General features: G+C 47.8%; 1 protein-coding gene across 1 annotated transcript in view; it reads right to left on the bottom strand.

Moving 5' to 3' along the window:
* Window positions 1-25,932, bottom strand: part of LOC130116462 (polypeptide N-acetylgalactosaminyltransferase 10-like) — a 105,445-nt gene that overhangs the window by 14,229 nt on the left and 65,284 nt on the right. The window contains exons 6-8 of the mRNA XM_056284368.1: window positions 20,612-20,729; window positions 8,618-8,725; window positions 258-479 (exon numbers count right to left, since the gene is read on the bottom strand). Of these exons, the coding sequence (XP_056140343.1) occupies window positions 258-479; window positions 8,618-8,725; window positions 20,612-20,729 (448 nt within the window). The remainder of the gene's footprint in view (window positions 1-257; window positions 480-8,617; window positions 8,726-20,611; window positions 20,730-25,932) is intronic.

Here is a 25,932-nt window from a genome sequence, read left to right as displayed (position 1 = left end):
CGAACCCATGTTGCAAACAGTATCAACTGACACCATTAACAGACACCAGAAAATAGAAGTCCTACCGCTTCAATGTGTTAACAAGTTAACATGAATAACATGGACTCCTACGAACAGAAACACATCTAACACATTCACTGTATGAATCATTTATCTAACTCTGAAATTCAGTCACCGAGGCAGAAACTTGACATAAATCTGTTTTTGCCTCTTTTTTTTTAAATGACACAATCTAAAACCTGGTGTGCTGGCCATACCTCTCCCCATGCGGCAGCAGGCGGCTCCACAGGTGGATAGTGTTTGGGCAGGTCCCAGGCCACCTTACTCATGAACCACTTGAAGTTCTTGCAGTTGAGGCTGTTCCTGAGCTCCTTCTGCACGGTCATGTCTCCAGCTGACAGGTGGCGGTACTCCGGACGACGCTGGTAGATGTATTCAGCATATTCATCCATCCACACCTCTGCCACGCGCTTCAGGTTCTGAAAAGCGAAATTGGAACTGAGTTTTTAAATGTGGACCAGATGACCACAGCCACAACTCCAACCCCAAAACCTCTTGACAACCACAGAGTTAAATGCAACAGAAAAGAGCACAAGCACCCTTCTAGGACCCAGCGACTTTCTAGAGGCCTAAAAGAAATGTGATACATTACAGGGAGAGAGACGGGTCTTATTCCAGCATTTGTTAGACCCAGCAAACAACACTGACAGTAGTGGACAAGATATTGAAAGTTTGACAGCACACTTTGCTTTTCATTAGATGTGTTTGCACTAAAGATAATATGTGCTGTCAATGTTACAATGATTAAAAAACAAAACAAAAAACATTACTGAAATGAATTCAGTAACATGCATGTTAGGGTTAATACTCCTGATGTGCCCCTGACCAAGGTAATAGCACAAAGAACTAGAGTTGGTCCCCGGGCGTTGCAGCTGCCCACTGCTCCTATACAATAGGATGGGTTAAATGCAGAAAACACATTTCATTGTAACTGAACAACTGCACAATGCTTTCAAGAAAACAAAAAGCCACATACATGGTAAATGTACCTCAACAGCTTGTGAAGGAGAGAAGGACCAGTGAGTCTTATTGCCTCTCCAAAGACTTCCTTACCCACTGCCTTCCTTACCCACTGCCTTCCTTGTAAAATATTGACTGGCCTGTTTGCAGCTCCTCATGAATTTACCTATCTAACTTTTCAAGACTGACCAAAGCAGCCCTGTAGAAAGACTATCAGTCAAGATGCCGGGCTTGTCACCACAACTGAGAGCATGAGTGACGAAAAATAGACAAGTCCTGTAACTGAGAATAATCAGATCGTATCACAGCAAACTTTAGAGCCTCTGCACAATTGGCTTAGAAATTTGACAAAATGTACATATCATGTACACAACACCTAGGCGTTTTTATATGTTTTAGATTTACAATAGAGCCCCTAACAGGACCTGTCACTCCACTGAAATGTCTCTAACCAGAGTGGTAAATGATCTTCTACAAGCTATGGATTCTGATTCCACCATTGTGCTTTTACTAGTAGACCTCAGTGCAGCCTTTGACACTATTGATCACTGTATACTATTAGACAGAATAAAAAGTAATTTTGGCGTCTCTGGCATAGCTTCTTCTTGGCTTAAGTCCTACTTATCTGAAAGAACACATTGTGTCTGCAATAATAATATATCAAAGTTCTTTGACGTTAAATATGGTGTGCCTCAGGGCTTGATTCTTGGCCCTCTACTTTTTTCTTTATATTTTGCCACTTGACCAAAATATACGCAGTCATGGAATAAATTCCCATTGCTACGCAGATGATACTTGGTGTATGTGCCTATAAGGGCTGATAATTGTACTAAAATTAATAATTTAGAGGCCTGCTTAACTGCAGTGAAAAAATAGTTGCCTTTATGTTGAGTACTTCACAACTTGTACTGCATGGCAGGTTTGTTTCTGTCTCAATGAATTTACCAACCACTGTTCTGCTGACGAGATTATAGAGTATGGATTATTGATTATTGCAAACTTCCCTTCTCTCACATGTCTTTTCTCTCTCTCTGAATGATGTCTTCTCCTTTTTCTTCTCTGTGTGAATGATGTGTGTGCACATGTAGTCTGTCCTCCTCCCAGGTCTCCATGGTAATGGTGGATGCCACCTGAACAGTGCTTGGCATCCCCATCATCACATTTTCTTTTTATATATCTTATAAATCCATATAATTTAGTTATCCTGTGTCAATTTTATATCATTCTTTCACTCAGAGGTGTGACTAACTTTTTTTTTTTGTCTACACGGTGATGCTGGTTGCTTGGCTCAGGTCCTGGGCTGTTCCGGAGGCATTTTGGATACTGCTTGGCATCCTCATCATCATATTCTTCATATCTTTTATAATTCCATTATAATTCTGTTATCCTTCTTCAATGTTCATTCATTCATTCATTCATCTTCAGCCACTTCTCCGGGGTCGGGTCGTGGTGGCAGCAAGCTAAGTAGGGCACTCTAGACGTCCCTCTCCCCAGCAACGCTCTCCAGCTCCTCCTGATGGATCCCAAGGGGTTCCCAGGCCAGATTGGACATGTAGTCCCTCCAGCAAGTTCTGGGTCTACCCCGGGGTTTCCTCCCAGTTGGCCGTGCCAGGTAAACCTCCAAAGGAAGGCGCCCAGGAGGCATCCTAATCAGATGCCCGAACCACCTCAACTGGCTCCTTTCGACACGAAGGAGCAGCATCTCTACTCGGAGCGCCCTCCAGATGTCCGAGCTCCTCATCCTATCTCTAAGGCTGAGCCCAGACAACCTGCGGAGGAAACTCATTTCAGCCGCTTGTATCTGCCATCTCACACTTTCGGTCACCACCCAAAGCTCATGACCATAGGTGAGGGTTGGAAGGAAGACTGACTGGTAAATTGAGAGCTTTGCCTTCTGGCTCAGCTCCCTCTTCACCACAACGGTCTGGTACAAAGTCCGCATTACTGCTGATGCTGCAGCAGTCCGCCTGTCAATCTCCTGCTCCACCCTACCCACACTCTTTCAATGTTGTATTGTGTAAATTGTGTAAACATAACATCCATTGCACGTTGTCCGTCTTGGGAGAGAGATCCTCCTCTGTTGCTCTCCCTGAGGTTTCTTCATATTTTTTCCCCTTGTTAGAGGGATTTTTTAGGGAGTTGTTCCTTATCCGATGAGAGGGTCTAAGGACAGGATGTTGAGTTGCTGTAAAGCCCTCTTAGACAAATTTGTAATTTGTAATATTGGGCTATACAAATAAAATTGACTTGACTTGGTCTCGAGGGAGAATCGAGGAATGAAGCGACGTGGTTTGTAGGGTGGAATAACTGGAATAGTGATTAGGACAGAAGAATGCAGTTATGGTGAAATAATCATGGCTATAAACAGTAGAGGGGTTGTCAGTAACTATTTAGCTTCTATTCTTTTTAAACTCAATTACACAACTTCAATGACAAAGTGATTATATACCAGCACCACTATACTGCCCACCTCAGCCAATAACAGAAGAATGTCTGGCTGACTCCGTCACAAGTAACCCCCCCCCCGCCCCCTCCGAGCTCCGAGTATTCCCTGTTGATTATTACAGAAGCTTCGGAGCCCAAAACATGGTATTCGGGACAGCCCTAGTGTTCGGAGACCAGTGTCAAGCAAGACACATTTGGGGTCTGAAACACTTACACAGTCTAAACGAAGAAAAGTGGAGCTGAAATTTAAACTCAACACCAAATCCACCGTGTGATGCAGGATGAGCCTGAAACTTATTATGTGATGCAGATGAGCCTGAAACATATCATGTGATGCAGGACGAGCCTGAAACATATTGTGTGATGCAGGATCAGTCTGAAACATATCATGTGATGCAGGGCGAGCCTGAAACATATCATGTGATGTAGGACAACCTAAAACATATCATATGATGCAGGACAGCCTGAAACATATCGTGTGAAGCAGGATGAGACTGAAACTTATCATGTGATGCAGGATGAGCCTGAAACTTATTGTGTGATGCAGAATGAGCCTGAAACATATCATGTGATGCAGGATGAGCCTGAAACATACCATGTGATGCAGGACAAGCCTGAAACATATCATGTGATGCAGAATGAGCCTGAAACATATCATGTGATGCAGGATGAGCCTGAAACATATCATGTGATGCAGGATGAGCCTGAAACATATCATGTGATGCAGGATGAGCCTGAAACATACCATTTGATGCAGGACAAGCCTGAAACATATCATGTGATGCAGGATGAGCCTGAAACATATCATGTGATGCAGGATGAGCCTGAAACATATCGTGTGATGCAGGATGAGCCTGAAACATACCATGTGATGCAGGATGAGCCTGAAACATACCATGTGATGCAGGACAAGCCTGAAACATATCATGTGATGCAGGATGAGCCTGAAACATATCATGTGATGCAGGATGGGCCTGAAACATATCATGTGATGCAGGATGGGCCTGAAACATATCATGTGATGCAGGATGAGCCTGAAACATATCATGTGATGCAGGATGAGCCTGAAACATATCATGTGATGCAGGACAAGCCTGAAACATATCATGTGATGCAGGATGAGCCTGAAACAAATCATGTGATGCAGGATGAGCCTGAAACATATCATGTGATGCAGGATGAGCCTGAAACATACCATGTGATGCAGGACAAGCCTGAAACATATCATGTGATGCAGGATGAGCCTGAAACATATCATGTGATGCAGGATGAGCCTGAAACATATCGTGTGATGCAGGATGAGCCTGAAACATACCATGTGATGCAGGATGAGCCTGAAACATACCATGTGATGCAGGACAAGCCTGAAACATATCATGTGATGCAGGATGAGCCTGAAACATATCATGTGATGCAGGATGGGCCTGAAACATATCATGTGATGCAGGATGGGCCTGAAACATATCATGTGATGCAGGATGAGCCTGAAACTTATTGTGTGATGCAGGACAAGCCTGAAACATATCATGTGATGCAGGATGAGCCTGAAACAAATCATGTGATGCAGGATGAGCCTGAAACATATCATGTGATGAAGGATGAGCTTGAAACGTATCGCGCCAAATGAAAAACTGCCATAGCGCTTAAAAACCAACAAAATTGTTTTGGCCGGACAAACCCGAATGTCACTGACTGACTGATTGACTGACTGGCTGACTGATTGGGTAATCCCGCTTGACAGGATTGGGCCGCTGGATCAGGTGACCAACAACATCACTGAGGTTACACGATTGGTGTGCCGAGCACCGACAGGCATGAGGGCCAGGCAGAGTTAAAGCAGCCAGAATAACATAGGTCTGAAACACTCCCTGGTGACGTCACTGAAGGACTGTGTGGCTTTTGCAGCTGCTAAACCTGCACAAAAAGAAAACAAGAATCCGTGTAATTCTCAAAGTACCCACAAAGGGTGAAATGCACTGCTAACTGTGCTGCCAAGCACATAGCGCTGGTGCTATTATCATGTATCTACATCAGGTAATGTGCATGCATTTGGTGCAAAATGGACCCTTTCTATGCAAATGAGCCTCAGTGCAAAACACCAGCCCTAACAACCACACAGAGTGGACGTGATTGAGTGTCTTCAGAGAGTTGGTGGGAAGTGACGCCCAGACTTTCCAGTGAACATGGCAGCAGTGACTGCAGCCAGGCGAAGGTCTCGCCATGCCAGCGTGCTCATGAGCAGATGTTTCACAGCAGAACGTCACCTTCTCATTTAACTGGGACACAAGTCACTCACAGATACAGGCTGCAGGTCTGACGAGTCCTGTTGTACTTGATGATCCAGGAGGACACTGAACCTGTCTGCTGGGGTCTTGTACAAAGCTACCATGTAGACTCTGCCACACAGATCATTGCATCAGATGCAAAAAAAAAGAGTAAATCGCACTCAGCTGCAAAACCTTATGGGTGTGTTTGTGCTGTGATACCATTCAGGCAATATCTTTTGTGAATCAGACCAAATCAAACCTGACTTCACATCTTACAGGGTTAAAATAATCCATGTTCTGGGGTCCACGGTGGTGTACCAGTTTGCGCCTCGGTCTCGTCAGATCCGACTATGGCCGGACTCGATGAAGCAGCAATAATTGGCAATGCCGTCTTCGGGGAGGGGGGGGTGCAGAGTGAGCTTGTGTTCGTCACATGAAAGCGTCTCTGTATGTGTGGGAAAAAGCAGTGGTTCGGCCTGGATTGGCCTTGTCACGGAAGTGGCGAGGCGTCTCCTTCGAGACTGCTGGCCGGAGAGATGCAGTTGGCGAACGCATGCAGTACGAGGGTGGGTATTTGAACTAAAATAGGGAGCGATTGGCCACTAAATTGGGAGAAAAAGGGAAAAATCAGAAATACTAAATGTAGAAAAAAAAGCCACGGCATTATGTTGTCTCCCCCCATGATGCATTTATCACTTCCCTAGGTTAGTTTAGCAGAGCACAACAAAGCCTTCTGCCCATGTGTGAAACACAACAGCTGACATAACTGATTTGTTCTGTTGCTTCATTCTCTATATTTGCCGATATTGTTTGTTAAGACGCCACCTTGTGGCAGACACGTAGTACTACAGTATGATCATGAAGAGACAGAGACAGATCTATGGGACAAAGTGAAACTCAAGCTCATTTTTTCCTGTACCACCTGTAAGGCTATGAGCAGCAGACAGTCAAAACACACGGATGAGCCAAAACATTATGACCACCTGCCTGATGTGCTGTTGGTCCTCCATGTGCCACCAAAACAGCACCGATCCACTGAGCCATGGACTCTACGAGACCCCTGAAGGTGTCCTGTGGTATCTGGCACCAAAACATTAGCTGCAGATCCTTCAAGTCCTGTAAGTTGTTAGGTGGACTCACCGTTGATCGGACTTGTCAGTCCAGCACATCCTGCAGATGCTCAATTGGACTGAGATCTGGAGAATTTGAAGGCCGGGGCAACACCTTGAACAGGTCACATGTTCCTCGAACCATTCCTGAACAATGTGTGCAGTATGGCAGGGAGCATTATCCTGCTGAAAGAGGGTGCTGCCATCAGGGAACACCGTTACCATGAAGGGTGCACCCGGTAGGCAACAACGTTTAGGTAGGTAGCACGTGTCAAAGTAACATCCACATGAATCACCAGACCCAGGGTTTCCCAGCAGAACACGGCCAAGAGCGTCACACTCCCTCCACTGGCTTGTCGTCTTCCCACAGTGCATCCTGGTGCCATTACTTCCCCATGTAAATGGCGCACAAGTACATAGCCGTCTACGTGATCTGAAAGGGGACCCAGTAGACCTAGTGACCTTCTTCCACTGCTCCAAGGTCCAGTTCTGATGCTTGTATGCCCATTGTAGGCACTTTGGACAGTGAACAGGGGTCATTGAGGCACCCTGACCGGTGTGCAGCTACACAGCCCCATACGCAGCAGGGTGTGATGCATTGTGTGTTGTGACACATTCCTCTGTAACCATCAGTAAACTTCTCTGTGACTTGAGCCACAGTAGACCTTCTGTCGGTTTGGACAGACAGGACAGCCTTTGTTGCCCTCGCGCATCAGTGAGCCTTGGGCACCCAGCACCCTGTAGCCGGTTTGTGGTTTGTCCCTCTGTGGACCACTGTTGGTAGGTACTCACCACTGCTGAGCAGGAGCACCCACAAGCCTTGCTGTTTCACAGACGCTCTGACCCAGTCGTCCGGCCAGAACTATTTGGTCCTTGTCAAAGTCACTCAGGCCTTTACTGCTGTCCATGTCTCCTGCATCCAGCACGGTGACTAGGAGACCTAACTGTTCACTTACCACCTGATCTACCCAGACCTGGACATGTGGCCTTGTCTGGAGATGACCAACGTTACTCGGTTCACCTGTGAGTGGTCATAATGTTCTGGCTCACCAGTGTATACTGAGTACTGCTTGTTCCAAGGCGGCTTGTCTCGCAGTCTCCTGTTGGACATCTGCTGAGCTGGCCACTGGACGCTCTTCTTTATGGAGGAGAGATAAAGGGGAGAAAAGACTCCTATGCAGAAGGAAGAAAAAACAAAACACCTTCCTTTGGTTCCTCTCCATCCATCCATCCATCCATCCATCCATCCATCCATCCATCCATCCATTGGAGGGGAAACTGGTAGTTGTCAGAAAGCAGCGCTGCACTGGGACTGATGTGTCTGAGCAGCGTCTAGTTACACTATGTGCAACGATGAGCCCACAACTCGAGTCAGGGGGTGTGTGTCTGTGTGTGTTCCTCTGTATGCTTGGAAGTGAAATGAATTTACACGTCAAATCCTGTTTCCTTTGTCACAGCAGAACACCCTGTTGTGTCAGTCACGTGTGTGTCTCTACATGTTGTCTCTCATGTTAAAACTGACTGCATGTATGTTTGTTGTGTCAGTCACAAGTGTGTCTCTACATGTTGTCTCTCATGTTAAAACTGACTGCATGTATGTTTGTTGTGTCAGTCACATGTGTGTCTCCACATGTTGTCCCTCATGTTAAAACTGACTGCGTGTATGTTTGGTATTTTAATGGTAGTAAACTCCACATCAGAATTGTAAAGACTGATGGCATCTCGGCACTCACAGTCAGTTACTGCAGGGACACAGCAGACAGTGTTGAGACTCACCCTGGCCAGGCTGACCCCGCCGGGGACTTTGTAGGGTACATACTTCCTGTAGATGTGTCCGACCCTGGAGCAAGGGATGTCCTCCATTCGCCCACCGCACATCCACACCTAGAGGAGAGAGAGAGAGCAGTTTAGCCCAGCTTTGTGGGCTGTTGGGGGGGGGGGTGGGTGGGTGCAGAAAAACTGAATGTGTGGAGGAAGGAACAGCTTGTCGTTAATTTAGCCAACAAAACTATGTATCACGATAAGATAATACCCAAACTCTCATACAACGCCACTGAAAGATAATATCATACAGTACCACTGATATAACATCATACAATACCACTGAAATATAACATCATACAATACACTGAAATATAACATCATACAATACACTGAAATATAATATCATACAATACTGCTGAAATATAACATCATACAATACACTGAAATATAATATCATACAATACTGCTGAAATATAACATCATACAATACACTGAAATATAACATCATACAATACACTGAAATATAACATCATACAATACTGCTGAAATAAAATATCATACAAAACCACTGAAAGATAATAATACTGGATTACTGTCCAGCACTATATAAAATATTAACATTGCAGTTATTATGGGATATATTACTTCCTTCCTGTAAGACCTTCATTACATTTTGATATGCATTCAAAACACTAAATTCTCTGGTGGATTTTCACTTCAAACTAGAAAACCCGATTCGTTCATGTTTTACTTGTCTCCTTGAGACACCTGTACTGAAGACCAAAAGACAGGAAGACACTTCATTTGTCATTGTTTTCTTACAATGAATGTGTCTCTGCATGTAACCATGCTATGGTGTACCAGCAGTGGGCAGCTGCAGCACCCAGGGACCAACTCCATTTATTCTTTCCATTGCCTTGCTCAGGGGCACAGGCAGGAGTATTAACCCTAACATGCATGTCTTTTTGATGGTGGGAGGAAACCCACGCAGACACAGGGAGAACATGCAAACTCCACACAGAGAGGGCCTGGGTTCGAACACAGCACCTTCTTGCTGTGAGCAACAGTGCTAACCATTGGACCACCGTGCCGACCATACTGACCAGACAAGCTTTTCACTGTCCCGGTACAGCAACACCAACTCAGTGACACCCTGTTGTCTCATTTCTGATGAATCCTGAACTCCTGGACCTGTCAGCTGCATTCGACATAGTGAACCACCAGATCCTCCTCTCTACCCTCGAGGGGCTGGGTGTCACAGGTTCTGCACTCTCAATGTTTGCATCCTACCTGATGGGTCACTCCTACCAGGTGACATGGAGGGGATCTGTGTCGGAGCCTTGCAGACTGACTACAGGCGTTCCACAGGGTTCGGTTCTGGGTCCTCTCCTTTTCTCCCTGTACACGACATCCCTGGGTTCTGTTATTCGCTCGCATGACTTCTCTTACCATTGTTATGCTGATGACACCCAGCTGATCTTGTCCTTTCCTCCCTCTGACACACAAGTAGAGACACGCATTGCTGTGTGCTTGACTGACATCTTGGAGTGGATGGCAACACACCACCTGAAGCTCAGTCTGGACAAGACAGAGCTGATGTTCCTCCCGGGGAAAGGTTGCCTACACCAAGACCTGGCCATCACCACTGACAACACCGTGGTGACGCCAACTTGGACTGCGAGGAATCTGGGTGTGATCTTGGACGACCAACTGTCGTTTGCTGCAAACGTTGCTCACGCCTGCAGATTTCTCCTCTATTACATCAGGAGGATTCACCCATTCCTTACCGGCGAGATGGCACAGGTGCTCATCCAGGCTCTAGTCATCTTCCGGCTGGACTACAGCAACTCCCTCCTTGCTGAAGTCCTGGCGTCGGCCATCAGACCTCTGGAGCTTGTTCAGAAAGCTGCAGCTCGTCTGGTGTTCAACTGCCCTAAGTTCTCCCACACAACTCCCCTTCTCATGTCCCTACACTGGCTCCCAGTAGCTGCTCGCATCCAGTTTAAGACTCTGGTGCTAGCCTACAGGGCAGTGAAAGGAAAAGTTCCTTCCTGTCTCCAGGCCATGGTCAAGGCCTACACCCCCGCCCGACCACTTGGCTCTGCTGCCTTGGGACGCCTGGTTGCCCCGTCGCTCACAGGCCCCTGCTGCCGATCGAACCGGTCACAGCTCTTTTCTGTCCTGGCCCCAGAGTGGTGGAATGAACTTCCCACTGATGTCAGGACAGTGGAGTCGCTGCCCATCTTTCAGCGCAGGTTGAAAACCCAACCTTTCAAGAACTACTACTCTGTTACTTGTTCTTAGCACTTATTGTATTCACTTATTAAAAAAAAAATCTATTTCTTGCGCTTTTACTTTAACACTGGTTTTGCTCTTAGATGCTTGTTTAGATGCACTTATGACCTCTGATGACTAGTAGTTCTCCTGATCTCCTACGCCTTGTCACAGCACCTCGCCAAAGCTAGCATCGTCTGTTTTTGTCCTGTTGTCCGTAACTTCTCACTCGGCTGTTTCAGTCTGATGTGGTTGACCATGGACCCGGTACTCCCGTTGTGAGCCAGCTCTGTCTAACAAATGCTGCATTTTACTTTATTTCCTTCTCCGTTCTTTTCAAAAACCTCCCACGTGGGGCTTCGCAGGTTTTGACTGGCCGCCATCCCACGCTTCAACCGTGCTCGCACTTGTCACGCAGCAAAGAATGATGACGTCATCACGCGTTATATAAAAAAAAACTAAAACCTTTACGCTTATCGGTTAGGGATTTTTATTAAACGGTTATGGTGTGGCGGACACTAGGGGCTATGCCTCTCACCCAGCAGGACTGTGAGCTGGGGGCGTGGTTTACCTTCCCGGGCTTGCTGGTGCAGGGTTGTTCCTGCTTTAGTTTTGGTTTTGGAGCTGAGGAATAAACAGCAAACTCGTCTTCATCTCCTGTGTTTTTTCCTCATCCTGCCACATTGGTGACCAAGGCTCGGACGAAGGCGGGTTCCTTTTCCCGCACGTTTTCCTGCGCCAGCTTCCGTCTCCTGTGCGCGCGGCTTTGGCTAACTCCCTGTGTCTGGCCGCTGGTGACTGCCGAGGTTTGGCTGAGGAGGCCGATCGGGTCCTGCTGGCTACCAGACGGTTCTCTGTGCAGAGTGTGGCATCGGAGCCTCTGCAGCCGACGTCGGAGGACGCGGAACCGGCAGTGGTGGCTGAAGTGACTGCTCGGAGACGGCGCGGGAGAGGTCTCTGTTTCTTCCACCGGGGGTTCGGCGGCAAGGCGAGGCGCTGCGTCCCTCCGTGCACGTTTGAGGCGGCGGGAAAATCCAGGGCAGTGCTCAGTAGCAGCTGTGGGCGCTGGTGGACGTAGTGAGCTGCTCTTCATTAAGGACACGATGTCAGGAAGACGGTTTCTGGTGGACTCAGGCTCGCAAAAGAGCCTACTTCCTCCTGCTAAGACAGACAGGTCAGCCGAAGGCGGCGGCCCACTGTTAAGTGCAACTAACGGTTCGTCCATTGCGACGTTTGGCACAAGGTTGGTGACTGTTTGCTTCCACGGGCGCCATTTTGAGTGGGACTTTGTAGTGGCTGCCATTACTGTTCCTATTATCGGCGCGGATGTTCTGTGTGCTAATGGTCTGCTGGTTGATGTTGCAAACCGCCGTTTAATTGATGCTGTGTCTTTTGCCACTGTTCCGTGCGAGACAGGGGGAGCCGGGCCGTTAACACACGCTAACTTTTTAGCATCAGGGGATGTTTTTCAGCATTTGCTGGCGGATTCTCCATCGGTGACTACACCTGCCTTTTCCACCGCGGTTACTAAACACGGGGTACAACATTTCATTCCCACTCTGGGACCGCCAGTTTTTGCGCGCGCGCAGCGCCTCAACGCGGTAAAATGGGCTCCAGCTAAGGAGTTCGCCATCATGGAGTGTCTGGGTATAGTGAGGCGTTCCAACAGCCCGTGGGCCTCGCCGCTTCACATGGTGCCCAAGGCGGATGGGTTGTGGCGGCCTTGCGGCGACTTTCGCCGCCTGAACAACGTCACCGCCAATGACCGCTATCCCATCCCACACATACAGGACTTTTCCATACGCCTGGCAGGTACCACTATCTTCTCTAAGGTGGACCTGGTGCGCGGCTATCATCAGGTTCCCGTGCGCGCAGAGAACGTGCCCAAGACCGCAGTGATCACCCCGTTTGGGCTTTTTGAGTTCATGCGCATGCCTTTTGGCTTGAAGGGGGCAGCGCAAACCTTTCAGAGGCTGATGGACTCGGTGTTGCGTGACCTTGCTTTCGTGTTCGTTTATCTTGACGACATATTAGTCTGTCGCGTGTGCTTGTGTGTCCTGTGCACCTCGGTGTGGATTTCTCCGCTATGGCTGCCGACCAGCCCAGCGACCCGGACGTCCTTGCCCTTAGGTCAACGCGTACCGGTCTCAAGCTAGAGGACGCTGTGATGCAGGAAGGCAGTCCTGCCCTCCTCTGCGATGTCTCCACTGGCCGTCCCCGCCCCGTTGTTCCAGTGGCCTGGCGCCGTCGAGTTTTCGATTCGATTCACTCCCTCTCGCACCCTGGAGTTCAGGCGTCGGTGAAGTTGGTCGGTTCCAAGTTCGTCTGGCCTGGCCTCCGCAAGGACATCAAGGGGTGGGCAGCTGCATGTGTAGCGTGCCAGCGCGCTAAGGTCCACCAGCCCACTAAATCACCCCTCGAACCGTTCCCGATCCCGGCCAGACGTTTCGACCACGTGCATGTGGACCTGGTGGGCCCGCTACCTTCTTCACAGGGGTTTACGCACCTGCTAACAATGGTAGATCAGACCACCAGGTGGCCAGAGGCTGTCCCTCTATCCTCCACAACATCCTCGGATGTCGTTCGTGCCTGCGGAGCTCATGTCGGCTCGTTTTGTTTTTGTACGGCATGATGCTCACCGCTCGCCCCTCCAACCCTCATACAATGGCCCATTTCGGGTGCTTGAGACGGGTCCTAAGGGTTTTGTGCTGGATATGGGTGGGTGTAGGGAGCGTGTCACGCTTGATAGGCTTAAACCGGCGCACAGGGTGGCAGGCGAAGTTGTGTTTCCGGCCCAGGTTCCCCGTCGGGGTCGTCCTCCTTCCAGGACCCCGGCAGTGTCTTCACGGGTTCAGCGTTCTGCTTCTCAGCCAGCATTGGACTGTGTTTCACCTACTGTTTCGGCTGAGGGACGGCGCAGCCGTTATGGCAGGCTGCTTAAGCCTCCAGTGAGACACAAATTTTCTATCCAGGAGTCCCTTCTGGGTGTTCGGGGGGGGGGGCCCTGTGTGGCGGACACTAGGGGCTGTCTCTCACCCAGCAGGACTGTGAGCTGGGGGCGTGGTTTACGTCCCCGGGCTTGCTGGTGCAGGGTTGTTCCTGCTTTAGTTTGGTTTTGGAGCTGAGGAATAAACAGCAAACTCGCCTTCGTCTCCTGTGTTTTTTCCTCATCCTGCCACAATGGTTTCATTTCCGTGTAAACGTGTACACTGACACACCCCTAGTCTGTAGTGTGTGAGGGCTTTGCAGGGCTAATCCCTCCATCCTCTCATCCCTCTGCTGAAACACTTACAGCTCTAATAACTAGAGAGCCCGGCTGTCTGTGGGATCAACAGCTCCGGCCCAGCGCAGGAGGGATTAATGTGAAGGGCTTATCTGCCACCTCTGACATTCAAACTCTGCCCATCCAACACCAGAACTCACGACAGCTGAAAACCATGTGACCCAATTTCACATCCCAAGTACTACACACAGCCACTGGCCTGACTGCTGATAGACAACCAGTGTGTGTGTGTGTGTGTGTGTGTGAGAAACTCCCTATTTGATGACTTTACTGTCAAGGTTGATCCTAATACTCACGAGAGGTTAAAGTTGAGAGTTTCTTGCCCTCGGAGAACTCAGCAGCTGTGATTAAAAACCGCTCGTCTGAGTCAGTAGCAGCGTACAGTGAGCTTCTGTGCCACAAACTAAACAAACATGCATGAATAAATAAGCATGGCGTGACCCGTGAGGTACAATGTGTTGTGAATTGACCTTAATGTGGTGACTCCATAAAGCAGAAACCACATGCAGATGTGCAGTGTTGCTGCAGCAGGTGGGCAGTGCAGCTGCAGCAGGTGTGCAGTGTTGCAGCAGCAGGTGTGCAGTGTTGCTGCAGCAGATGTGCAGTGCTGCAGCAGCAGGTGTGCAGTGCTGCTGTAGCATATGTGCAGTGCTGCAGCAGCATATGTGCAGTGTTGCTGCAGCAGATGTGCAGTGTTGCTGCAGCAGATGTGCAGTGCTGCTGTAGCAGTTGTGCAGTGTTGCTGCAGCAGGTGTGCAGTGCTGCAGCAGCAGATGTGCAGTGCTGCTGTAGCAGATGTGTAGTGCTGCAGCAGCAGATGTGGAGTGCTGCTGTAGCAGGCTGTGACGTGATGCTTACTGGATCTCTGGATGTCAAGTTAAAATGAATAAACCTATTGGCTGTGTTGGAAATGTTAATTCAGAAGTGGCCATTTCATACATGACATATGAGTCAGGCTGCAACCAATGATGAGTTACATTCTCTGTTATTTTTACAGTTAATCGAAGAATCATTTCATCTGTAAAATAGTGAAATGTCCATTATATGTTCCCAGGACCCAAAGTGACATCTTACAATGTTTTACTCATTCTGACCAGCAGTAACCCCCCCCCCCATATGACTTTGAAATGTTATGATTTCGAGTGAAACAACTGAATCTTCATCTCATCTTCAGCCAGTTATCCAGGGTTGGGTCACGGAGGCAGCAAGCTAAGGAGGGCACTCCAGACACCCGTCTCCCCAGCAACGCCCTACAGCTCCTCCTGGGGCATCCCAAGGCACTCCCAGGCCAGACTGTACATGTAGTTCCTCCAGCGAGTTCTAAGTCTCCCTGGGGGTCTCCTCCCAGTTGGACCCAGCAACACCCTCCAGCTCCTCCTGGGGGATCCCGAGGCATTCCCAGGCCAGATTGGACGTGTAGTCCCTCCAGCGAGTTCTGGGTCTACCCCGGGATCTCCTCCCAGTTTGACATGCCCGGAAAACCTCCAAAGGAAGGTGCCCAGGAGGCATCCTAATCAGATGCCCAAATTAACTCAACTGGCTCCTTTCGATGCAAAGGAGCAGCAGCTCTACTCCGAGCTCCTCACTCTATCTCTAAGGCTGAGCCCAAACACCCTACGGAGGAAACTCATTTCAGCCGCTTGTAGCCGCAATCTCACCCTTTTGGTCACTACCCAAGACTCATGACCATAGGTAAGTGTTGGAACAAAGACTGACTGGTAAATTGAGAGCTTTGCCTTCCAGCTCAGCTCCCTCTTCACCACAACGGTCCAGTACAACGTCTGTGTTACTGCTGATTCTGCACCAATCCGCCTGTCAATCCCCTGCTCCATCCTACGCTCACTCATGAACAAGACCCGAGATACTTGAACTCCTTCAGTTGAGGCAACAACTCATCCCCAACCCGGAGGGAGCAATCCACCATTTTCCAGTAGAGAACCATGGTCTCAGACTTGGAGGTGCTGACTCTCATCCCGGCCATTTCCCACTCAGCTGCAAACCACCCGAGTGCGTGGTGGAGGTCACCCAAAGGAGTTGAATCAAGTGCAACTGGACTTGGTATATATCCGTGAAGATGTTTTGCCTCTCATCCAAGAGGCTTCCTCAGTTCGTGCCTTTCTGACTAGACCAAGCTAGTTTGACTGGCTGGTGATGAGACTCAGAATTTATCCTCTAGGAGTCGTTGTCAGAGCTATAGATATGCGTGGCTCTCCTGCGCATATCAATAGCTCCGATAACGACGGGCGCGGCCAAACATCGGTACACAAAAGAGCCACGCATATCTATGGCTCTGTTAGCGACGGGCGTTGGTAAACATCGGGACACAAAGAGCCATGGACATCTATAGCTCTGAGAACGACTCCTAGAGGATAGATTCTGAGTCTCATCAGCAGCCAGTCAGACTAGCTTGGTCTAGTCAGAAAGGAAGGAACTGAGGAAGCCTCTTGGATGAGAGGCGAAACATCTTCACGGATATATACCAAGTCCAGTTGCACTTGATTCAACTCCTTTGGATAACCATGACCTGGATGAATGAGAACATTCACAGACGTGGTGGAGGTCACGTTCTGATGAGGCCAACAAAACCACATCATCTGCGAAGAGCAGAGATGCAATTCTGAGGTTCCCAAAACGGACACACGCTTCACCTTGGCTGTGCCTTGAGATCCTGTCCATGAATATCACAAACAGAATCGGAGACAAGGGACAACCTTGGCGGAGTCTGACGCCAATGAAAATATGTTTGACTTTGTGCCAAGAATGCGGACACAGCTCTCACTTTGGTTATACAAGGACCGGATGGATTGTAGCAATTGCCCCAGTACCCCATACTCCCGCAGTACCCCTCACAGAGTGTCCCGAGGTACACGGTCATAAGCCTTAAGACCAGCCATAAGATTCACAAGTGACTCTTAGCATTTGTTAATCTGTAACCATCAAATGTTTGGCATTTTTCTTGATAAATGACTCAATTAAGTGATTACCAAAATTGTACTCAATTCATTTTCTTTTGATCAATTACTTGATTAATCACTTGATAATTTCAGCTCTTCGCACAAGTACATAAGCTAAGTTAGCGCTTGCTATGGCAAAACTTCATACCTGTCAAGACACCTCAGCCTGCAAAAAATAGAAGCTATGCTGTCTTGATGCATGCTCAAACATCCAGGTAAGAAAATCAAAGGGTGAATCAGTTCATCTGGACACAACTTGTATTGACAGATATGTTTCATCATCATCTAAGTGACCTCTCCAGTCTCACCTGACTGCAGGTGTCCCCACCCTTATAAACAATACAGTGACTGCAGGTACCCCACCCTTATAAACAATACAGTGGCTGCAGGTACCCCACCCTTATAAACAATACGCAGGTGTCCCCACCCTTATAAACAATACAGTGACTGCAGGTGTCCCCACCCTTATAAACAATACAGTGACTGCAGGTGTCCCCACCGTTATAAACAATACAGTGACTGCAGGTGTCCCCACCCTTATAAACAATACAGTGGCTGCAGGTGTCCCCACCCTTATAAACAATACAGTGGCTGCAGGTGTCCCCACCCTTATAAACAATACAGTGACTGCAGGTGTCCCCACCCTTATAAACAATACAGTGGCTGCAGGTGTCCCCACCCTCATAAACAATACAGTGGTTTTTGGTCGTTATGCCACGGTGTTGTACTGTCAGTTGAGACTGAAGAGGTTTTGAAACCTTTCTGTGAGTAAGCGTTGTGTCCAGATGAACTGATGCAGCCTCCTGTGAGAAGCTAAGCTGTTCTCCATGAGTTTACATCGACTAGGAAGGATGTTAAAGGACAATGTCACAGGGAACTTCCTATATTTATTCAAATTAGATCATTCAAAATCAGTTTGGCTGCTGATCCTGACTGTCTATTCTTAGACTACCACTCTTTGAGAGCTCGTCTGGGGAGTTTTGACCATGCACTTGTCTTTTCTTTCCTCTACTGTTAAAGGAAAATAACACATTTCATTTGAGAGGAAGAAGACCTGGCCTTCAGAACTCCCTCACTTACTTCAAAATCTGAGTGGGTTTCCGACTTGCACCGAATTATGAGTCTAATCGAATGAAAACACAAAGTAGTGCCTTCAGTGCTTCACTGAGTGAGACGGCGATAGCTGATTCTCTTTAAAACCACAATTCAATTACTGTGACGAGCTCCTGCGTGTCTGCAGAGCTGCTGGACCACAGCGGAGGAGAGCTTGCGGGTCCAGTCCAGGTAATTCATGTTCATCCTCTAGAATAATTCATACCGAGGCAGAAGTGAAGAGCATAACCCAATCTAGTTTTCTCAGGATGATGGATGTGGAGCATCCTCGCCACGGCGGAGCATGTGCGGCGGTCCCAAATCATTGAAATAGGAGATTGAACCTTAGTGCTGCTCACCTCGCATCACCGGTCCTCTGGTCAGACATTAAAACAGGCTTTGTGTGAACATTACAACACCTCTGTGTTCGAAACCAGCTCTGGATCACCGGCTGATCTGTTTTAGAGTAGGTGGAAGTAGGTAATGACATTATGATACAAGAAAACAACGTCCACCCCGAGATCTGATGCCAGCTGACAGCCCCGCTATTTCCTGTCCGCGGAACATAAATGAAACTGGACAATCCGGACACGGCTTGAATGAAAGTACCGAAATGTTTTCAGCTGGTCTGGATACTGAAAAACAAAAAACAATAAAGTTTTGGTACTTAAAGTTTAATATCCAAGTTTCAGAAAGCTCCTCAGCATGAGAGCTCACATCTTCATGTGGCTGAGCAGGAGAGCTGGTCATCGAGCCTGAACAGTCTGTGTGTACTCAGAGGTCACATGTGACTCTCACAGTAGCCATTTATTCTCTTTTTGTCTGTGGATTTTCCCCCCTTTTTCTCCCAAATTGTATTCGGCCAATTACCCCACTCTTCCGAGCCGTCCCAGTCTCTGCTCCACCTCCTCTGCTGATCCGGGGAGGGCTGCAGACTACCACGTGCCTCCTCCGATACATGTGGAGTCACCAGCCACTTCTTTTCACCTGACAGTGAGGAGTTTCACCAGGGGGACGCAGCACGTGGGATGATCACGCTATTCCCCCCAGTTCGCCCTCCCCCCTGAACAGGTGCCCCGGCCGACAGGAGGAGCTAGTGCAGCGACCAGGACACATACCCACATCCAGTTTCTCACCCGCAGACACGGCCAATTGTGTCTGTAGGGACGCCTGACCAAGCTGGAGGTAACACGGAGATTCGAATTGGCAATCCCCACGTTGGCAGGCAACAGAATAGACCGCTACACCACCCGGACACCCCTAAAATCCAAGAAATTTTGTCAAAAATAATTTAAAAAAAAAAACACATTTTGCTTCCACACAACCCCACATATCGCCTGTCCCATCATACAACCTGTTACATCAAAGTAACAACATGGTGGTGTTAAGATGCCTATTACATCATAGTAACAACACGGTGGCGTTAATATGCCTGTTACATCATCGTAACAACACGGTGGTGTTAATATGCCTGTTACATCATAGTAACAACACAATGGTGTTAATATGCCTGTTACATCAAAGTAAAAACACGGTGGTGTTAAGATGCCTGTTACATCAAAGTAACAACACGGTGGTGTTAAGATGCCTGTTACATCATAGTAACAACACGGCGGTGTTAAGATGCCTGTTACATCATAGTAACAACACCATTGTGTTAAGATGCCTCCAACATCAAAGTAACAACACAGTGTTGTGAAAATGCCTGTTACATCATAGTAACAACACGGCGGTGTTAAGATGCCTGTTACATCATAGTAACAACACGGCGGTGTTAAGATGCCTGTTACATCATAGTAACAACACGGTGTTGTGAAAATGCCTGTTACATCATAGTAACAACACGGTGGTGTTAAGATGCCTGTTACATCAAAGTAACAGTGTTGTGAAAATGCCTGTTACATCATAGTAACAACACGGCGGTGTTAAGATGCCTGTTACATCATAGTAACAACACGGTGGTGTTAAGATGCCTGTTACATCAAAGTAACAGTGTTGTGAAAATGCCTGTTACATCATAGTAACAACACGGCGGTGTTAAGATGCCTGTTACATCATAGTAACAACACGGCGGTGTTAAGATGCCTGTTACATCATAGTAACAACACGGTGTTGTGAAAATGCCTGTTACATCATAGTAACAACACGGTGGTGTTAAGATGCCTGTTACATCAAAGTAACAACAGTGTTGTGAAAATGCCTGTTACATCATAGTAACAACACAGTGTTGTGAAAATGCCTGTTACATCATAGTAACAACACGGTGGTGTTAAGATGCCTGTTACATCAAAGTAACAGTGTTGTGAAAATGCCTGTTACATCATAGTAACAACACAGTGTTGTGAAAATGCCTGTTACATCATAGTAACAAAACGGCGGTGTCTTGTGTTCACTCTGCTTCACCTTGAAGGAGATCTCATACTGCTCTCCTCCCCAAATCTCCAGGCCCGTGTCATATCCTCCAAGCTCCCAGAACCACTTCCTGTCCACAGCAAAAAGTCCTCCTGCCATGACCGGGGACCTGGACAGTGCACACACACATACACACACACACACACACACACACACACACACACACACACACACACACACACACACACACACACACGGAGCATGGTTACATTAGGTGCTGGACGTACAGAGCACATCAGTTTTGTCAGCAGTGAACTTCACATCTCATCTCCTCTGTGATCACATCAAGTGTACGCTGCTCCTCCTCCAGCAGACAACACCCACAATGCTGCAGGCCATCAATCACACAAGAGACAGGGAGGGACAGGGACAGAAAGGCAAATGTAGTGCTCACTTTGGTTCTCAAAACCTCAATGTGAACCTCTTATTTGTCTAATACGTGGTCTGTTGTGTACAGTACATGTACAGTACGGGTTTTGCCGTGTACAGTACATGTACTGTTCATGTACTGTAGTGGTTTTGTCATGTACAGTACATGTACAGTACTGGTTTTGTCAGGTACAGTACTGTACAGTATGGGTTTTGCCTCATCTTTATGAATAAACGTGAATTATCACATTAAAGTCTTTTATAGAGTCTTTCACAAGGACTGGATATCAAAAACTGGTCCGAACATTTCAAGACCCAGCGCTTCATTAAGACATAAGACATTAAGACATTAAGACAGCAAGACAGAAGACATTAAGACAGAAGACATTAGACATTAAGACCTAAGACATTAAGACACAAGACATTAAGACATTAAGACACAAGACATTAAGACATAAGACATACAACATTGAGACATAAAGACTTAAGACATATGACAGTGATACATAAGACATTAAGACAGAAGACATTAAGACATAAGACATTAAGGCATAAAGACATAAGACATTAAGACATAAGACATACGACATTAAGACATACGACATTAAGACATAAGACTTAAGACATTAAGACATTGATACATAAGACATTAAGACAGAAGACATTAAGACAGAAGACATAAGACATTAAGGCATAAAGACATATGACATTAAGACATAAGACATTAAGACATGAGACAGATGACATTAAGAGATAAGACATTAAGACATAAGACAGATGACATTAAGACATAAGACATTAAGGCATAAAGACATTAAGACATAAGACATTAAGACATAAGACAGATGACATTAAGACAGAAGACATTAAGGCATAAAGACATTAAGACATAAGACATTAAGACATAAGACAGATGACATTAAGACATAAGACATTAAGGCATAAGACAGATGACATTAAGACAGAAGACATTAAGCCATTTTGAAGAAGTGTAAGGAATTCTGAAAACGTCATTTCGCACACTGGAAACAAGTAGACTGATTCATAGAGTACTATAGAGTTTATAGACCGATAGATATCGTCTTTATTGTCCTGCAAGAAATTGATTTCACTGCCAGTACATGTACAGAAACATACAGACACCCACACTGCATGTACAGGTATGCACACAGACACAAACACACAACATTCATACACACAAACACACAACATTCACTCACACCTACAGATAAGTCTGGCTCTATGCTAGGAGGCAGCGTGTTGACCCAGTTTCCCCTCGGGGATGAATAAGGTATTCTGATTCTGATCTGATTCTGATTACAGCTGCTTTGGCAGAAGAGACAAAACTTCAGCCAAAGCAGCTCTTCTCCATGTCAGAGTCCTGTATCTGCAGCCTGGTGGCAGTAGTAGTGACAGTAGGGATGGCAGGAGTGATGGACGGCAGTACTGATGGTAGTAGTGATGGATGGCAATACTGATGGACGGCAGTAGTGATGGCAGTACTGATGGCAGGAGTGATGGACAGCAGTACTGATGGATGGCAGTACTGATGGCAGTAATGATGGACCGCAGTACTGATGGATGGCAGTACTGATGGCAGTAGTGATGGCAGTACTGATGGCAGGAGTGATGGACGGCAGTACTGATGGATAGCAGAACTGATGGCAGTAGTGATGGCAGTACCGATGGCAGCAGTGATGGCAGGAGTGATGTCAGGAGCGATGGACGGCAGTAGTGATGGCAGTACTGATGGCAGGAGTGATGGACGGCAGTACTGATGGACGGCAGTACTGATGGCAGTACTGATGGCAGTAGTGATGGTAGCACTGATGGCAGGAGTGAATGCAGCAATGATGGCAGGAGTGATGTCAGGAGTGATGGACGGCAGTACTGATGACAGCAGTGATGGCAGGAGTGATGTCAGGAGTGATGGACGGCAGTAGTGATGGCAGTAGTGATGGTAGGAGTGATGTCAGGAGTGATGGACGGCAGTACTGATGGCAGTAGTGATGGCAATACTGATGGCAGTAGTGATGGCAATACTGATGGCAGTAATGATGGACGGCAATACTGATGGCAGGAGTGATGGACGGCAATACTGATGGCAGGAGTGATGGCAGTAGTGATGGCAATACTGATGGCAGGAGTGATGGCAATACTGATGGCAATACTGATGGCAGGAGTGATGGCAATACTGATGGCAGTAGTGCTGGCAGTACTGATGGCAGGAGTGATGGCAGGAGTGAATGCAGCAATGATGGCGGTAGTGATGGCAGGAGTGATGTCAGGGGTGATGGACGGCAGTACTGATGGCAGTACTGATGGCAATACTGATGGCAGGAGTGATGGACGGCAGTACTGATGGCAGGAGTGATGGACGGCAGTACTGATGGATAGCAGAACTGATGGCAGTAGTGATGGCAGTACCGATGGCAGCAGTGATGGCAGGAGTGATGTCAGGAGCGATGCACGGCAGTAGTGATGGCAGTAGTGATGGCAGGAGTGATGGACGGCAGTACTGATGGCAGTAGTGATGGTAGCACTGATGGCAGGAGTGAATGCAGCAATGATGGCAGTAGTGATGGCAGGAGTGATGGTAGTACTGATGGCAGGAGTGAATGCAGCAATGATGGCAGTAGTGATGGCAGGAGTGATGTCAGGAGTGATGGACGGCAGTACTGATGACAGCAGTGATGGCAGGAGTGATGTCAGGAGTGATGGACGGCAGTAGTGATGGCAGTAGTGATGGTAGGAGTGATGTCAGGAGTGATGGACGGCAGTACTGATGGCAGTAGTGATGGCAATACTGATGGCAGTAGTGATGGCAATACTGATGGCAGTAATGATGGACGGCAATACTGATGGCAGGAGTGATGGCAGTAGTGATGGCAATACTGATGGCAGGAGTGGTGGATGGCAATACTGATGGCAGGAGTGATGGACGGCAATACTGATGGCAGGAGTGATGGTAGTAGTGATGGCAATACTGATTGCAGGAGTAATGGCAGGAGTGATGGCAGGAGTGATGGCAGTAGTGATGGCAATACTGATGGCAGGAGTGATGGCAATACTGATGGCACTAGCGCTGGCAGTACTGATGGCAGGAGTGAATGCAGCAATGATGGCAGTAGTGATGGCAGGAGTGATGGACGGCAGTACTGATGGCAGTGGTGATGGCAGTACTGATGGCAGGAGTGATGGACGGCAGTACTGAGGGCTGTAGTGATGGCAGTAGTGATGTCAGGAGTGATGGCAGTAGTGATGGCAATACTGATGGCAGTAGTGACGGCAGTAGTGATGGCAATACTGATGGCAGTAGTGATGGCAGGAGTGATGGCAGTAGTGATGGCAATACTGATTGCAGGAGTAATGGCAGGAGTGATGGCAGGAGTGATGGCAGTAGTGATGGCAATACTGATGGCAGGAGTGATGGCAATACTGATGGCACTAGCGCTGGCAGTACTGATGGCAGGAGTGAATGCAGCAATGATGGCAGTAGTGATGGCAGGAGTGATGGACGGCAGTACTGATGGCAGTAGTGATGGCAGTACTGATGGCAGGAGTGATGGACGGCAGTACTGAGGGCTGTAGTGATGGCAGTAGTGATGTCAGGAGTGATGGCAGTAGTGATGGCAATACTGATGGCAGTAGTGACGGCAGTAGTGATGGCAATACTGATGGCAGTAGTGATGGCAGGAGTGATGGCAGTAGTGATGGCAATACTGATGGCAGTAGTGATGGCAGGAGTGATGGCAGGAGTGATGGCACTAGTGATGGCAATACTGATGGCAGTAGTGATGGCAGGAGTGATGGCAGTAGTGATGGCAGTAGTGATGGCAATACTGATGGCAGTAGTGATGGCAGGAGTTATGGCAGTAGTGATGGCAGTAGTGATGGATGGCAGTAGTGATGGCAGTAGTGATGGATGGCAGTAGTGATGGCAGTAGTGATGGATGGCAGTAGTGATGGCAGGAGTGATGGCAATACTGATGGCAATACTGATGGCAGTAGTGATGGCAGTAGTGATGGCAGGAGTGATGGATGGCAGTAGTGATGGCAGTAGTGATGTCAGGAGTGATGGATGGCAGTAGTGATGGCAGTAGTGATGGCAGTAGTGATGTCAGGAGTGATGGATGGCAGTAGTGATGGCAGTAGTGATGGCAGCAGTGATGGCAGCAGTGATGGCAGTAGTGATGGCAGTAGTGATGGCAGTAGTGATGTCAGGAGTGATGGATGGCAGTAGTGATGGCAGTAGTGATGGCAGCAGTGATGGCAGTAGTGATGGCAGTAGTGATGGCAGTAGTGATGTCAGGAGTGATGGATGGCAGTAGTGATGGCAGTAGTGATGGCAGTAGTGATGGCAGTAGTGATGTCAGGAGTGATGGATGCCAGTAGTGATGTCAGGAGTGATGGATGGCAGTAGTGATGTCAGGAGTGATGTCAGGAGTGATGGATGGCAGTAGTGATGGCAGTAGTGATGGCAGGAGTGATGGATGGCAGTAGTGATGGCAGTAGTGATGGCAGTAGTGATGGTAGTAGTGATGGCAGTAGTGATGGCAATACTGATGGCAGTAGTGATGTCAGGAGTGATGGCAGTAGTGATGTCAGGAGTGATGGATGGCAGTAGTGATGGCAGTAGTGATGGCAGGAGAGATGGCAGGAGTGATGGATGGCAGTAGTGATGGCAGGAGTGATGGATGGCAGTAGTGATGGCAGGAGTGATGGATGGCAGTAGTGATGGATGGCAGTAGTGATGGCAGTAGTGATGGCAGTAGTGATGGCAGCAGTGATGGCAGGAGTGATGACAGCAGTGAACGCAGTACTGACGGCAGTACTGTGTAGTATGTAATGAGAGGTCGATCGGTGTCACTGACTGTTGTGAGTGCAAGGCGTGTGATGGCTCTGTGGTTCATGTCTGAGAGGTTTGGAGTAGGGGAGTGGAT

Source organism: Lampris incognitus, chromosome 8 (assembly GCF_029633865.1).
Source record: "Lampris incognitus isolate fLamInc1 chromosome 8, fLamInc1.hap2, whole genome shotgun sequence".
Lineage (NCBI taxonomy): Eukaryota > Metazoa > Chordata > Actinopteri > Lampriformes > Lampridae > Lampris > Lampris incognitus.
Note: the sequence above shows the minus strand (reverse complement) of the source record. Positions and strands in the feature narration are given on the sequence as shown.